The sequence below is a fragment of the Diceros bicornis genome, chromosome 10 (genome assembly GCF_020826845.1).
Source record: "Diceros bicornis minor isolate mBicDic1 chromosome 10, mDicBic1.mat.cur, whole genome shotgun sequence".
Lineage (NCBI taxonomy): Eukaryota > Metazoa > Chordata > Mammalia > Perissodactyla > Rhinocerotidae > Diceros > Diceros bicornis.
Window position 1 is genome coordinate 50,970,881 of NC_080749.1, and position 15,209 is coordinate 50,986,089.

The 15,209-nt window shown below is 38.6% G+C and overlaps 1 protein-coding gene across 2 annotated transcripts in view; it reads right to left on the reverse strand.

Annotated features, from left to right (window-relative positions):
• Positions 1–15,209, reverse strand: part of LRP2 (LDL receptor related protein 2) — a 203,622-nt gene that overhangs the window by 159,252 nt on the left and 29,161 nt on the right. For both annotated transcript variants that reach the window (XM_058549201.1, XM_058549200.1), the window contains exons 2-3: positions 6,107–6,214; positions 4,132–4,251 (exon numbers count right to left, since the gene is read on the reverse strand). In XM_058549201.1, coding sequence (XP_058405184.1) covers positions 4,132–4,251; positions 6,107–6,214 — 228 coding nt within the window. The remainder of the gene's footprint in view (positions 1–4,131; positions 4,252–6,106; positions 6,215–15,209) is intronic.

Below are 15,209 nucleotides of genomic sequence, written 5' to 3' on the forward strand. Positions count from 1 at the left end.
ATAGTTCTATCAACCAATCTAATGCTGGAATTCACTTATTCATTCATTACATAAACACCTATTGAGGGCCTATTATGTGCCACAAATACACCAACAATGGGAATATAAAGATGGATAAGGCACAATCCCTACCTTCAAGGAGCTCATAGTTTTCTGGGGGAGACTTTAAGAAATAATTAGAAAACAATAATGCAAGTGAATTATAGGCACACAAGGAATTATGGAAGCTTCAGGGAGGGGTGCCTAACTCACTGTGGGATGGGAATGTGGATGGAGACAGCTTCCTTAAGGAGGTAACATCTCACCTGGGTCTTAAAGGAATAGCAGCCATTAGCTAGGTCAAAAGGAAAGGGCTGTCTAGCAACAAGCATTCGGGCAGCATGCAGAGGTGAAAGGTTGGGACACTCATTTCCCTTGGTATGCCCAAGGGAACTACAAGCACTGATGTGGCCCATATGGACATTTCAAGGCAGGAATGGCAAGAGATAGACATGGAAAAATAAGCACTGGCCACACCTTAGAAGCCACTGTAAACCATGTTGGGGAGTTGGAGCTTTCTCCTTGAGGTGATAGAGAGCTACCAGAGGGTTTTAGTTAGATCTTTCAAGCATCGGTGTCAGGGAGAACCTGAGGAGGCACAGAACTAGAGTTAGGGAGGCAGTCACTCAGATGAGAGATGTTGGCAGTGATGGCATAAATAGGAGAGAGATGAACTTTACAGGTGTTCATTTAAAGAGTTGGTGATTAAATGTGGGCAGTGAAAGAAAGGAAAGAATCAAGAATAACTTCCAAGTTTCTAGCTTGAGAACCTAGGCGATTGTGGTATTGTTTTCATGCTAATTGAATACATCTTTAAGGTCACCTACAGCCATCTTTTTTTTTTTTGCATCTAATAAAATGCTTTCTCTATGTAATATGTTTCATGAAATTCTAGATTAACAAGGAAAATGGCCTCAATCTGCCTATTTCTGAGAGTTTGAGACTGATTTTGTATTTTTTTCTACTACGTTATAGTGGGTTAATTTTATTTCTATAATAAAGGTAATATATGTAGACCAGAAAATACAGAAGGAAAAAGTTCTATATTTTCCCTAGTTCAGGGGGGAAGATGATTAATTCCACTTGGGACACCTTGAGTTAGAGGCATCCTGGAGATGTCCAACAGGCAGTTGAATATACAAGACCAAAGTGTGGGCAGGAAATCTGGGTCCTAAGCACAGATTTGGATATTATCAGCCCATAGAGGGTTATTGAAACCATGAGAATCGTTGAAATTATCCTGGGAAAGTGTATAGAATGAGAAGAGTTGCTAAGGGCAGGGCTCTGAGCAACATCAATACTCAAGGGCTGAGTAGACAGAAGAGGAAAACAAAATGGAAGGATCAAAGAAGTTAAGAAGAGAGCCAAGAGAGTGAGGAGTCATGGCAGCCAAGATAGTAGTGTCAAGCAGGAGGGAGTGATGACCAGAGTCAAGTGCAATAGAAAAGTCCATCCAATATGATGGAGAAGGAAAAGTGCCCTCTGTATTTGACAATCAGGCGTTCTCTGTGACCTTAGTGAGCATAGTGATGGCATACTCTGTTTATAGTTAAAGGATGTCTAATAAAGAATTTTATATCATTAAAAATACAAGAATTACATTATTAAATCCATATTCATTTAAAATGGTGTGTAACATTGCTTATAAATTACTGCTATAAAGTTATCTCCAGTCTCTTTCCCCAGGCAGTTGTTCTTAGTAGTTCCCATACCCTCTGTAAAGTATTATTACTAGCAAGGGGTCATCCACCACACATTGTATCACAATCTACAGCTCAGCTCTCTTCCTACTCTGTGTGAGGAGCAAGGGAAAATGGAACCAAAATGGCATATCTATCCAAAAGGTAAATAACCCATCATTCATTCATTCAACATCCATTTACCAAGAACCTACTATCTGCTAGACAGAATACCAAGCCTTAGGGAGGCAAGCTGATTAAAGCATAGTCACTGCTCTCCAGAGGTTCACAATCTAGCCCCATCCTGTTCCCACTGAGTATCCACTATCAGCAGGTCACCCTTCCTTTCCCCCAGGACCTTTGAGAGGCCAGACGGAGAACATAATAGCCCAGATAGATTTCCTGGAAACAAGGATTTCTTCCTGCACACTACTATGCCTGGCACTTTTCCTTCCTCCCTTCAGTACTTTTGAACCACCATCCCCCATCTCCTGTTTTCAGATCTGGTCATCCCCTTTTGCCACTCCACCTCAAATCCTGACACATAACTGGAACTGATCTGGATACGCCATGCTCCTGATTGGCCTTGATTAGCTCCTGTTCATGCCTTTCTCGGGGCTGCAATTTGTCACCACCACCACCCTCCACAGCTCTACATAGTTTGCTGGTTTCCCCTTAAACATTTTGTCCCAAGGATCACCATCTCTTAGCTGCTAGCAGACCCCATGACCAACACAAACAAGCCCTAACAGGCTGTTTAATTATACAATCTTCAACTTAGGTTTAAACCAAAGTCAAACCCATGAGTATTTTAAGAATTTCTATTCTCTGCCTCACAAGACTCTTGGCATCTAGGGGTCCAACTGAAAAAAGTTCACACTCAATGCTGGACTCAAAAGTCCTGGGCTAAATTTCAACCTTTTATAAAATGCATCCAGGACCAACTGAAGGCCATGGAATCTCCATTGCTAGTCATCTAATGACTAAAGAAGTTCCCACATGAAGTAGCCATCAAAAACATCTGTTTCTTCTTTGATCTTTGTGGACAATGACTATGTGAAAATGCCAGCAGGATCTTGACTGACATCTTAAAACCAACACAGAATGACGATAGATGGCTGTGATTTGCAGGATGTGCATTTAACGAAGCAGAATGTGGGGAGGCTCAAAGGTGAATGCCATGCAATGATCAGAGCTGGACTCTTCCAGAGGACAACTAGGGTCAAGAGTCTAAGGTGGCTCGTTACAGCCTGATATCTTCTCTCCAACTTCCATCTCAGTCCAACCCAGACTTCCTAAAAGGTTTTTGGGTTTTTTGGGAGGTGAGGGTTTTCTTATTAAAAAACACAGGGAAAGGATGTTGATGTTCTCTCTTCTGGATGTTTAAAGTTGAATTATGGGAGCGTAAAAATTCAAGACTTCTGCAGCTTTTATGCAATCATGAAAAGCCAATAGGCTAAAGATGGCAGAGCAGAAAAATGGGAAAAAATTTGATGTTATTGAGCCAGGAATTAATTAACCCTAGAACAACCTTACATTTAGGCTTCCTACTGCCTGAGACAATAAATTCCCTTTTTGCTTAACTTTTTTGAGTTGTGTTTTTCATTCTTTGCAGCCAAAAACATCCCGACTGATACAAGAATGATTTTAAATTATACAAATATCCTTAAAAGAAAAAGCAAAGAAATGATACACAACAGACATATTTCTTACATGCTGCCATCTTATATTTCCCCAAGACTACTCTCTCAATCAAAATTATTTTCAAGCCCATTTGAACACTTTTTTCCAGTTTGATCTCAAAGAAATTAGAATTTAAGTGTTTCTTCCAGATCCTTCCCTCAACTCCCTCATTGTACAAGAATGCAGCAGTTGCCAAGATCCTCCTCGTTGTTACTATTTTCTTTCTTGTTGCAGCTCATCCTATAGTGGCTGTATTAGCTGTCACTGAAGCAAACATCAACAATGCCTCCAACAGACCTACCTACTAGCTCCACTTCCACTCAGTTGAAAAGAAGAGAGTTTAATACTGGGGCAGAAGGGGTGGGAGGTTTGAATGCAGAGTGTACTGCAGGAGCAAAAGGACTCATCTAACTGCCAACCACACAAATGAGGACCCCACCTGGTAAACACCAATAAATGTTTCATTTCTTTCTTGAGTGTAAAGTAATCTGAATTAAATACTGAGAATCTAGCCCATTTCCTAATCGCTGGGGTGTATTTATCATTCTTCAGCACAGTCACACTTTCAATATCAACGAACCCCGGAGTGAGAGTGCTAGCATATGTTCCCTTGCCATTTAAGGCCCAACTCGGCATTTATAAAGAATCATCCCATTGTGTTTTGTAATTGTAACAGGTTAGATTTTAAGTGTCCAAACAGCCAAAAGACAATTCCTCTGCAAACACTTACGGCAACGCTGTTCGTCTGAGCCATCCTCACAGTCGTGCTCATCGTCACACACCCAGGAGTGAGGGATGCATACGCCTTCACTCTGACACTGGAATTGGCCTGACTGGCAGGAAGAGGGAGCTAAAACAAACCAGAAAAGGACTCATTATGTCAAACATCCACCCTAGGATACCAACAAGCAATGCTTATTTCAAAACAATGTATGTCAGCTCCTGCTCAATATATTTGATGGCAAATAGTAAACAAACCTACACTAGAATCTGTAGACTCTAATCAGCATTCACTGTCAAATAATCTCAGCTATGCATCACAACAAACTGATAATCCAAAGCAATACAAAAATACAGAGAATAAAACAAACAGTCCAAACACACATACATACAAAGTTAAGACGGAAAAAAATTAAGTTAGATTTTTAATTTAAATAAAAATTAACTATGAGTTTCTATTAAATTATTTGAAATGTTTTGTAATAACTAACAGTAAAGCATCATGATTAACTAGAAAACCCATGAGATCTGGAAATGAAGACCCAGAATCAAATAATTATTATTTCCACAATTTACTTGCTTTAGGATCTTTGGCAAGTTCTCTGAGCCTCAGTATATGTATCATAAAATGGGGACTATACTTATCTCATGGTTTGCTATAAAAAATAAGTTAAATAACGCATGTGAAAGTGCCATGTAATGTTAGTTGCTGTCACTATCGTCATCAGTATTGTTGTTATCATCATTGTTATAGGACATTGAAATGTAATAACAATCTCTGAAGAGTTGTTGGTATAACTATTCATTTATTCCTTCATCCCAGAATATACTGTTCTTGCCTTTCTGCACCTAGTATTTAACCTAAAACGAACTTGGTAAGCCCAGCGGAGGCAAATAGATAGTACATGATCATGTCTCTACAAATAGAACCACTCCCTTACTCAAAGTGTGGTTTACAGACTAGTAGCATCAGCGTCACCTGGGAGCTTGTAGACATGCAGAATCTCAGGTCCTATCTCAAACATATGAAATCAAAATCTGCACTTTAACAAGCTCCCCAGGTGATCCATTTGTGCATGGAAGTTTGAGAAGAACTGTATAGGATCTGTTTCCCACCGTTCTCTTATTTTCAAATACATCGTTATCCAAACAATACACCCAAGTCTGTTCTGTTGTGCCATTGGATGGCCAACAATTCAAAACAAAATTAACTTTTTCATCTGTTTTCTTGGTTTTTGGATGATAACCCTTGTCTGTTCACCTATCAGAATGAATGAAACGGGGTAGTGTGATTGATCACCTATGGCAAGCTGGGAAAGCCATGTATGTAAGGGTTGGGATTTGTGCACCAACTGGGAGGCCTTTAATAAATGACTTAACTTCGCCACACTTCTCAGTTTCCTAATCTGAAACCTACCTCAGAATATTGTTCAGAGAATTAAATGAAGAAATATATGTGGAAGTGATTTTATAATTAGTTAAATTTGAGGTTTACAATATTATCATGTTTTTAACTATAATTTTTTTAAAACATAAAACCATACTAGCCACTTCTGTGATCTCTTTATGATAATTCATGCAAGTTATACTACATCTTTTATATAAATACAGACTCCTCCTTGAGTTAAAAATTACAGAAGTTCAGATAACATTATGCTTTTGTTTGCTCTTGTTGGTGCACAAAATTTCCAGAATGAATGATCTGAAAAAGTCACTTATCAGCTTCAGAAAACTGCTCACAAATTTGTATCCATATCAAGGTCATGAGATAAGGTAAGATGTGAATTGAACCACTTCCTCAAAAGGGGCTGAAACAATTATCAATGCCATCAGTTGCCTATTCAACCACAGAGATCTCAAAAGACTTGAGCCCAGTCCTGAATCAATCACTAACAGCACAACTCTTTCTCTTTGTTACAGTTGAAATCACCATGAAGCACTTATATTACTCAAAACAGACCTTAGCCTGGCCCCTCCTCACTTACCACAGCCAATTTCATCTGTGTCATCCAAACAGTCTCTAGTCCCATCACACCTCCAGGATGCAGGGATACAATGTCCATTTTCACAGCGAAAATGGTCACTGTCACATTCTGTAATCCCACAAGCAAAGAAAACCATTTTAGCAATTTACCATACAGATATTTCACCAGAGAAATACAAATTTTTGATAAAAATAAAAAATTATTCAACTAGTTAGTAATCAAAGGAATGTAAATTATTTATAAAATTAGGAAAATGTTTTTATAATGATTATATTCTTTGTTTTGGGGTCTGCAGGAAGGTCATTTTCATACACAGCTAACTAGAGTGTACCTTGATGTAACCAATCTGGAAAGCAATTTGACAGCACATATATTGCATTTTTTTTTTTTTTTTCCCTTCAGATTCAGCACTCTCTCCACTACAGCCTGGGTTCGTTTCCTGGTCAGGGAACCACACCACCAGTTGGTTGTCATACGGAGGCGGCTGCGTGTTGCTGTGATGCTGAAAGCTATGCCACCGGTATTTCAAATACCAGCAGGGTCACCCATGGTGGACAGGTTTCAGCAGACCTCACACACTAGAAGGAACGACCTGGCCACCCACTTACAAAAACAAATTGGCCATGAAAACCCCACAAATAGCAGCAGAGCACTGTCTGATATAGCGCTGGAAGATGAGAGGATGGCACAAAAAGACTGGGCAGGGTTCCACTCTGCTGTACACGGGGTCACTAGGAGTCACAATTGACTCCATGGCACTAACAAATCTTGCTTTTTAAAAGTGCTTATTCTTTAACTTAGTACTTTTACTTCTAGATATTTTTTCTCTAAGAAACTAGCCAGAGAATTAGACAAAGATTTACATGTGGAGATTTTCATCACATTATTTATAATAAAGGAAATTACAAACCTCCTGGATGTCCAATAATAGAAACAGGATTAAATTTTCTTATATCAATATATTGATATATTAGGAAGTCATTAAAAGATTATGAGGAACTTCTAAGTGATTTGGAGAAATATTTATAATATAATGTAACAAAGACAAGGATGCAAAATTTTACCTATAGTGGAGTCACATATGGAGAAAAAAAGCATAGAAAAAGCCCAGAATGCTAACAGTGATTATCTCTGATTGATAACAGCATGAGTAACTTTTTATTTGCTTAACTGTGCTTTTTTCAGTTTCAGTTCCCCACCCTGTATTTTTTCAAAGTGCCTTTTTATTACTAAGTCATATATAGCGATTCATGGTCCCTCATTCTAAGATTTGGACCAATATTTTGGCTTTCTGTTTTTTAATTTGTAAAATACCAGGTCTGTAAGCTCATCTCTGCAAACAAATTAAAAAAAAAAAAGTCAAAACAAAAAAAATCTCTACAGCTAACCAGGGTGCACAAACTTGCCACATTCCCAAGTGGCAGTGATATTCCCTAGTGATACCAGAAAGAGAATATAACAAACAAGTTCATTTCATTCAACCAATATATCCTGCAATTTTCCTAGGTCTCCCCAGGGGACAAATTTGGCAGTGGGAAATCCTTTGAGTTTCCCCAAATATCTGACCAGTGACCTCTCCATGCATAATGTGCCAAGTAGGAAATTTTTTTAAAGAGAGCAGCCAACACCAGTCCAACTTGGAGAAGACTCAAAATTATTCTTTCACAAACCCAAGGTGGTAGAGGAGTAATTTGGGGGGAGTTGGAAGAATAATTGAATTTTCCTCATGTATTTAAGTAATCATGTTAAATTACCTATTTCAATTTTGGGCTAATTAACCACAAATTAGGTAAATATACAGATCAATTACCTACTCCCAAAATAAATAAACAATGTGCTATCCTGACTTGTGTAAAGGCAGGCATATCAACAGCATGACATAAACATAGTTAAGTGATCTATTCCTAGGGGATATAGGCTACTTTGTTCATGGAATGTTCAAATCTGATTGTCTGGTAGTGACATCCTGATTTATAATGTATGCTGCAAATGGTCAGAAACTTCGCTTGGCTAAATGGTGGTACCGAGTGGTACAGGAATACGTACACCCAAATACCTTCTATAGACTAATGCATGATGGTGGTTGGTGGTGCAGGTCTGGGGTTGGTGGTGCAGGTCTCTTATCAACTACCTTTAAAACACAACAACCTCCCTTGCAAAAATGCCCCTAAGGAATGTACAAATTCACTCTGGAATCCCAGAACTTCTCATTGGATTTTGTTCTACAAAGCAATATTTCCATGGGAGATTAGGGGCTTTGGAGGTTTAGCTATTAACACAACATATATTAAATCACTTTTATCAATTAGGTCTATTGTTAGTAATCCAACATAATACATTTACAAGTTCAGTATATTTGTCTCCCTTAGTATCTAATAATTTCTGGTTGAAAAATTATAACAATCTAAATGTCAATCTACTTACAAAGAGTTTCATATTGCTATGGGAAAAAAAAAAGCATAAACTTAGAAACTGAGTATACAGAAGAAAATTTTTGAACAATATATTGCCTGTTTTTAATATATATATAATTAGTGCTATTTCTTAAGCAACTTTATGACAAGTCAGATTTTGAGGTTGTTTTTTAGTTTTGCTAAAATACAAAGTTAAACACATCATGAAAAGAACACAAAATAGACACCCAAAAATCACTTTTTAAAGAACTTCAAAGTCAATTATTTAAAATCACACATGTAAAAAATGAAACTGATGGGGAAATTTTGCAATTAAGTAACTCTTTCTAATTAGTGTTTTTCACATTTGATCTCCCAAATACTCAGTTATCTAAAGTAATACATCAAACCCAATTTACTCAATTTATCAACAGATCCATGATAATACATTTGTCAAATTCACCTTTTCAATATGAACTTCCAAGCCTGTTGTAACTCCCAAATGACTATCGTTTGGAAATATCTCTCCAGAAAAAACAAACTGGTACTCTATCGTTGCTGGGTGGCCTCCTAGCAATCAACCAAAATGCTCCACTGGTTCCAGAAGCCTGTCATTCATTCTATTATAAAGGGAATATGTGCTGTTTAAAAACAAACTGCTAGCGAAAATGTCTAGATCAGGTCTGATAACAATTGCATGTGCCCCTGATTTCAATTGGTCTATATGCACTTTATTTTCTGTGTTTTGTTTTAAATAAGTAGCTTTTACTCACAACCCCTCCAAAGGTTACTAGATATTATCTACACTTTATTGTTTAATAATTTAAAGTTAAAAAAAGGGAGATAGGGATTTCATACACTGGAGCCAACTACAGAGTTTAAGGAAGAAAAAAATCAAAATAGAGCAAAAATTAACACTATTTTCAATAACTGGTCTCTAAACATCCATATTCAACCAATCCAGTTTCAACCAAGAGGTAATTCTGCAAACAATAAATTTCATAACTTTAAAATATTTTCCCTCTAATAAAAACCAAGGAGGAAAACATCATAATCCACACTGAAATAAAAATCTTTTGTTAAGAACCAGGCAGCCATTTACAAGGAACCATTACAACCAAATGGACACCTGACCTCCCCAGCACTAGCCCCTGCCTTTCCCAAGAATCAAAATAGATGGTACAAAAGAGACAAAAAACACTTGTGTGGTGCTTAAATGGCATGCACCATTCTAAGCACCTCGGCAATTTTAAGTTACTTAATCCTTGTAACAACCCTATAAGATAGATGCCATTATTATGAACATTTTACAAATAAAGAAACTGAGGTACAGAGCAGTTAAGTAACTTGCCCAAAGTCAAATAGCAAATATGTACAAAGCAAGGATTTGAACCTGACAGTTCTAGTTCCAGTATCTCTGCTATATTGACTATTACCCTCTATTCCCTTTCACCAAAAAAAAAAAAAAAAAAAAAAATTTATTCCACCAAACTCAAGAATGAATGTAAAAATTTTATTTTTTTACAAAGTTGCTATCAACATTAAGTGAATTCATTAATTGGGCTGGTGTGGAATCCATACCACACCATAAGCTCATAGAATTCGATTAGAGAAGAAGAGTGGTCTACTTGGCAACAAACAGTGCACATAAAGACTCTTGGGTGGAGGAAAATTGACAGCAATCAAAAGCAACACAAAGAAATCAAAAAAAGTTTCGATCTCTTCAATAAAATTTATATTAGACAAAGGGATAAATTTGTTTTCCAATCTTAGAGAGCCCCAAACTGGAGAAAAACAAGAGTAATCCTTTCTTCATAAATAGCCATATCCCATGCTTCCTGGTCTAAGTGTTGGACTAAGAATGTGTTAAGATAAGATATTAGAGGACCAGATAACGTCTAGAGAAGGGAAGAAGTCGTTTGTTTGTTTTTCCAGGGCAAGGAACAGCACTGGATTGAGAACACCACTTCTGTGTCCTTTACAGCCTCTAGCACAGCGCTGGGCACACGTAGGATAGTCAAAGTACATTTGTCAGGTAATGAAGATTCCTCTTTGTAAAATTCAGTTTGTTGGGATCATTATATATCAGAGATATATAAAACCATCAAGACAAACAATGAGACTTTAAACTGGAGTTTACTATCTTAAACCCATAAAAAGAAAAATAAAATTTGGAATAATTTGAGATAAGAGGACTATCTAGAAGTTTAAAAAAAGAAAGAGAAAAATATTGAGTCATATTAATAACAGTTTTATTCTTTTACCCTCTCCTTATAAGAGTTTCTTTTCCCGCTCATGAATTCTCTTGTTCGAAGAGAAAGGCAAGTCTTAGTCAATGGAACATTGTCCAAAGTCAACAGAGTAAGGTAATTTCTATGGCAAATCCTATTTTCCTGCAAGATCCTCTTAAGATGTGCTGGTCCTTCCAGACACTTGGTCTACCTGAGGAGGTACACGCGCTCTTGTTAAAAACATGTAAAACTACGTGACATTTTAACAGTCCTACCTTCACTGAACTCAAAGAAACAAATAAATGTGAGGTAATTCCTTAATACATCCATAATTTTTACTTCACTTTTTCTGTACTTTATTTTTATTCCCTTGGTATTGCTAGACATACTTCTGATGTTTACAAGTTGGGTGATGGTTCACCACAATTCTCATACCTTATCCACGCCAGCAAGGCCAGTCCCCTTCTGAAGATTTAGAGTCACTTTCTTATTTCCAAAACTTTACACTGCAGCCATGACAGCCAAGGGTAACAAATTGTGTGGAAGACACTGCCCTGCCTAATGTCATTATTGTTTCAGAGCCCTGATGTTTTGATAGAGCAAAACAACACTGAGGGCTTTTCAAGAAGCCAAAGACTTTGAGGCAAAACCCACAAAGCCCGTTGATGAGTGATCATGTATACACATCATTCAGTGCAATTAAAAAGTAAAAAAGACCAAAAGAATATGTCAGATTCACTAAAGCCACAAAAAATTCATATCTACTATGTGCAAAACATTGTTCTAAGGTTTGTGGAAGAAACAATGAAAGATAAGATATGGTCCTTTTTTTATAGAGCTTACCAATTTAGTGGGGGGAAAAGTTATTTATACATTATAGATTAAATAGTCAAGCAACAACAATAGCTGCTATTTATGGAGCACCTAGTATGTGTCAGACAATATATAAAGCCTTATACACATCCATTGGATCCTCTCAGAAATGTATGAAGTGAGATATATACTTATTTAATAGAAGGTGACATTGAACCTCAGGGACATTAATCAACTTGCCCAGGGCCACAGAGGCAGAAGTCTGATTCAGACCCAGGACCTGTGTAATTCCAGAGTCTGTGCTTTTTCATCCCACTTCCCACAAAACAAACGACAGCTTTCATTTATCCAGAATTTACTATGAGCCAGCAATATTTTAAGTGTTTTCCATAGATTAATCTCACTTCTCCTCACAACAACCCTGTGAGATGGTATTAATAGCCCCATTGCATAGATGGGGAAACTGAGGCTTGACCAAATCTCACAGCTAGTCGGTAGTGGATCAGGGATTCACACCTGGGCAGTCTGATTCCAAAGCTGTGCCATATGACAGTAGATGATTTGGTTCCAAATAAGCAGCAGAGACAATAAGAACCAACTAGTCTCAGGGAGAAAAAAATTAACACCACAGGCTGGAGTGATCAGGGAAGCCTTCGCGAAGGAGAACAAGACCATACTGGGCCTTTGTGAATAAGCAGGATTTGGGTAGGTGAAGAGGAGGCACCAGGCTTTGTGCAGGGCCCAAGGAACTTGAGGGAAGCCCAGCATGGGTGAGGGCCTAATGATCAGGCCTCCATGGCCCAAGCACAGGGAACCTCTACTAGAACCGTGGACAACAAAGCTGTGGAGATGGAGATTAAAGAGCATTGAATGCCAAGCAAAAGTGTGACATGATCAAATGGGTTGAGAGTGAGAAAGCTTAGAGACCACTAGTACCAGTAACTGTGTTAAAACTAAATGTCACTCTGGGTAGACACAGGCCTGGACTAGGATACAGCTTTGGCCATGAGAAGGGCTTGGGGCTCCACTTCATTCTGCAGAACACTGCCCCAGGCATGAGCTCAGTGAACAGGCTGGAGGGTGGCTCACCAAGAGGCTGCTAGCAGAGATGGGTCCCACTTTGTAGCCCCTCCAGTTACCCCAGACCTGATGCAAAGCAGCACCACTTGCTTGGCAAATGGCCAACGGGTTCCACGGGTGCCACCAAAAGGTATCCCAGTGTCTTTTCCCCATTGTCCTCCTCAAGCTGAATGTGTCTGACCACTCAGCCTACAGAATTCAGTTAGCCCTCAAGATAGTCAGCTGATCTCAAAGATTGCTTAAATATTTGCTTAATCATTTTTTAAAGCGCCTTTTCAGTATCTAAAGCCGGCAGAATCATGTGATGCACTATCAGAGTAGCCTCTCAATTCTGAGAAGTGGGAAATTAACTTTCCACCCTTTCTAACTGAGCTATTCTCCTCCATTTTCATTTAAGCACTATTTACCTGCCTCTCTCCCCTTCCCCCCAATCTCTTACATCCCACATTTTTCATTGAACACCTCCTACCCCTACAACCAGAGTGCCAATCAGCACTGCAGAGCATTATAAATAAAACCACACTTCTCGGGGGTTCTCAAGAGGACACGATTGGCATTTAGGGTGGGACAATTATTCAACTGCCCTGGGCAAAGCAGAATGTATAGTGTTCCTGGCCCCCATATGTGGAATGCCAGTAGTGCCCATCCCCCGGTCACTGTGACGACAAAAAACACCCTCATACATGTCCAAACACCCCTTGAGAGTGGCGGTACCACCCCCAGTTGAGAGCAACTTAGAATCTCTAAGCGGCTTGGACATTCAGAGCTCAAAAAGTCTTAACCCACATGAAAGAGATCATCTAAGAAAACCCCTATAATAAATTCTTCCCTTCTAAAGATAATAAAATTTCTCAAACAGCAATCCCACTCCCTCCCACTCATCAATAAGAGGGCCCGGGATTGGGCAATATCATGCTGCAGCTGCTAGTACCAGCAACTTGAAATGAACTCCCCTGGGAGTGTGATAAAGAATCTAAGTTCCAGGGAGGCCTGCTTCGCCCTGGAATGCTCCACAGTGCGTCCACAGGCTTACCCATTCAAGGGTGGGGGGAGTCACACAGAAAAAAACAAGCCGAAAATCTGAAATCCTGAAGCAGTTCTTCATTAATGTAAAGGATCGTTGCTACGAAAAACAAAGTCATAAACACACCTGCTTTATGGTGCAACCTTTTCCCATCTGTATAATTATCAGAACAAAAAATAATTTCTTCAAAGGTCCTCTCCCCATCCCTGCCACACACTCACAAAAAATAAAAACGTAAATTGACAATCGCATAAGTACCTAAAACACTCAAACGAATCTCCAAGGTTTTACCAAGAGCACTCAGCAATGAAAACTTCCTGCCCGCCAGTACCAAAAGACTGAAACTGTATTTGTATTAGTCTTTTCTGTACTTCCCCGAATAATTCCTGCAGTGCTTTCTCTATCAGCTAAGTTACTGAGGTTCCTGCAGATGGACGTCCCCCCTCCACGTAGGAGAAAACTAAGCTCACGACCTTCAACCCCATTCCCCCCAAGGGACTAACTGGTTACCTACCTCTTTAATGGCCAAAGAGCTACACTTATAGAAAGCTGAAAAGAACACTACCCAAACAGAAAAAATTTAAGACGGTCTGCCTGCAAAAGTAAATAGGGACCCAATGAATCAAACTACATAAGAAAAAAGTAAAACGCCTTTCAGCACTTAATGATTTAACACGCCTTGTGCCAAAACTATGAATTGCCCCCATTTAAGAGCTGATTTCCAACCCCAACTGCCCCAAGTATTCCTTTATGGCTTATTGATTAGCAATATAAATTACTGGAAAATAGTCATGTGGAATCAAACAGTAAAACAGAAAACAGACACTTGTGAGAAATAAGCGACTACACACATGTCCAGGCAGGCAGCTTTCCTGCTTAAGCCTTATAAATGGTGTGATAGACCTGCTCTCAACCCATATGCAGTGCTTATAGACAGCATCAAACCAGGGTTTTTCTGATTAATTAGGTCCAAGTGTTGAACCTTCAATCAAATTGATAGAGATGCGTTTAAGCTGCAAGCATCACTATTATTTTGGTCATCTTAACAAGAAGATTAGATCACCAGGTTACCACATGAACAATGGCTTGATACTAGAAATTATGACAATAGCAATAGAAGGAGAAGAAATTGACTCCCAACTGGTGGATTTGGTGATTTTCTATAGCCAAAGGCTAAATCATTTGTAACTACTTCTTGACTGAACCATACAAATGCCTTGCTGTATTCCTTCTCCCTTACTCCATGTTATTTAGTTCTTGACTATCACTATCACCAACAAGTTCTAAAGATATGAAAAGGGAAAGAAGAGGCAGAGATAAAGAGGAAGAAAGAGACAAAGGCAGACAGAGGGAGGAAAGGAGATGTCAAGGTTAACAACCAGTGTCCAGATACCAAATTAATAAGACCTAGTATCTTGTACCCTAATCTCAATTTGGTACAAAATAGTAACTCATTATTATTTAGCTATGTATATAATTGCTAAGCTGGTATACAGTTCACAAATTTCATGCTAGGAACTAATAACCTCTCATTCTAAATGTGTACATTTTCAGAAAGTAGG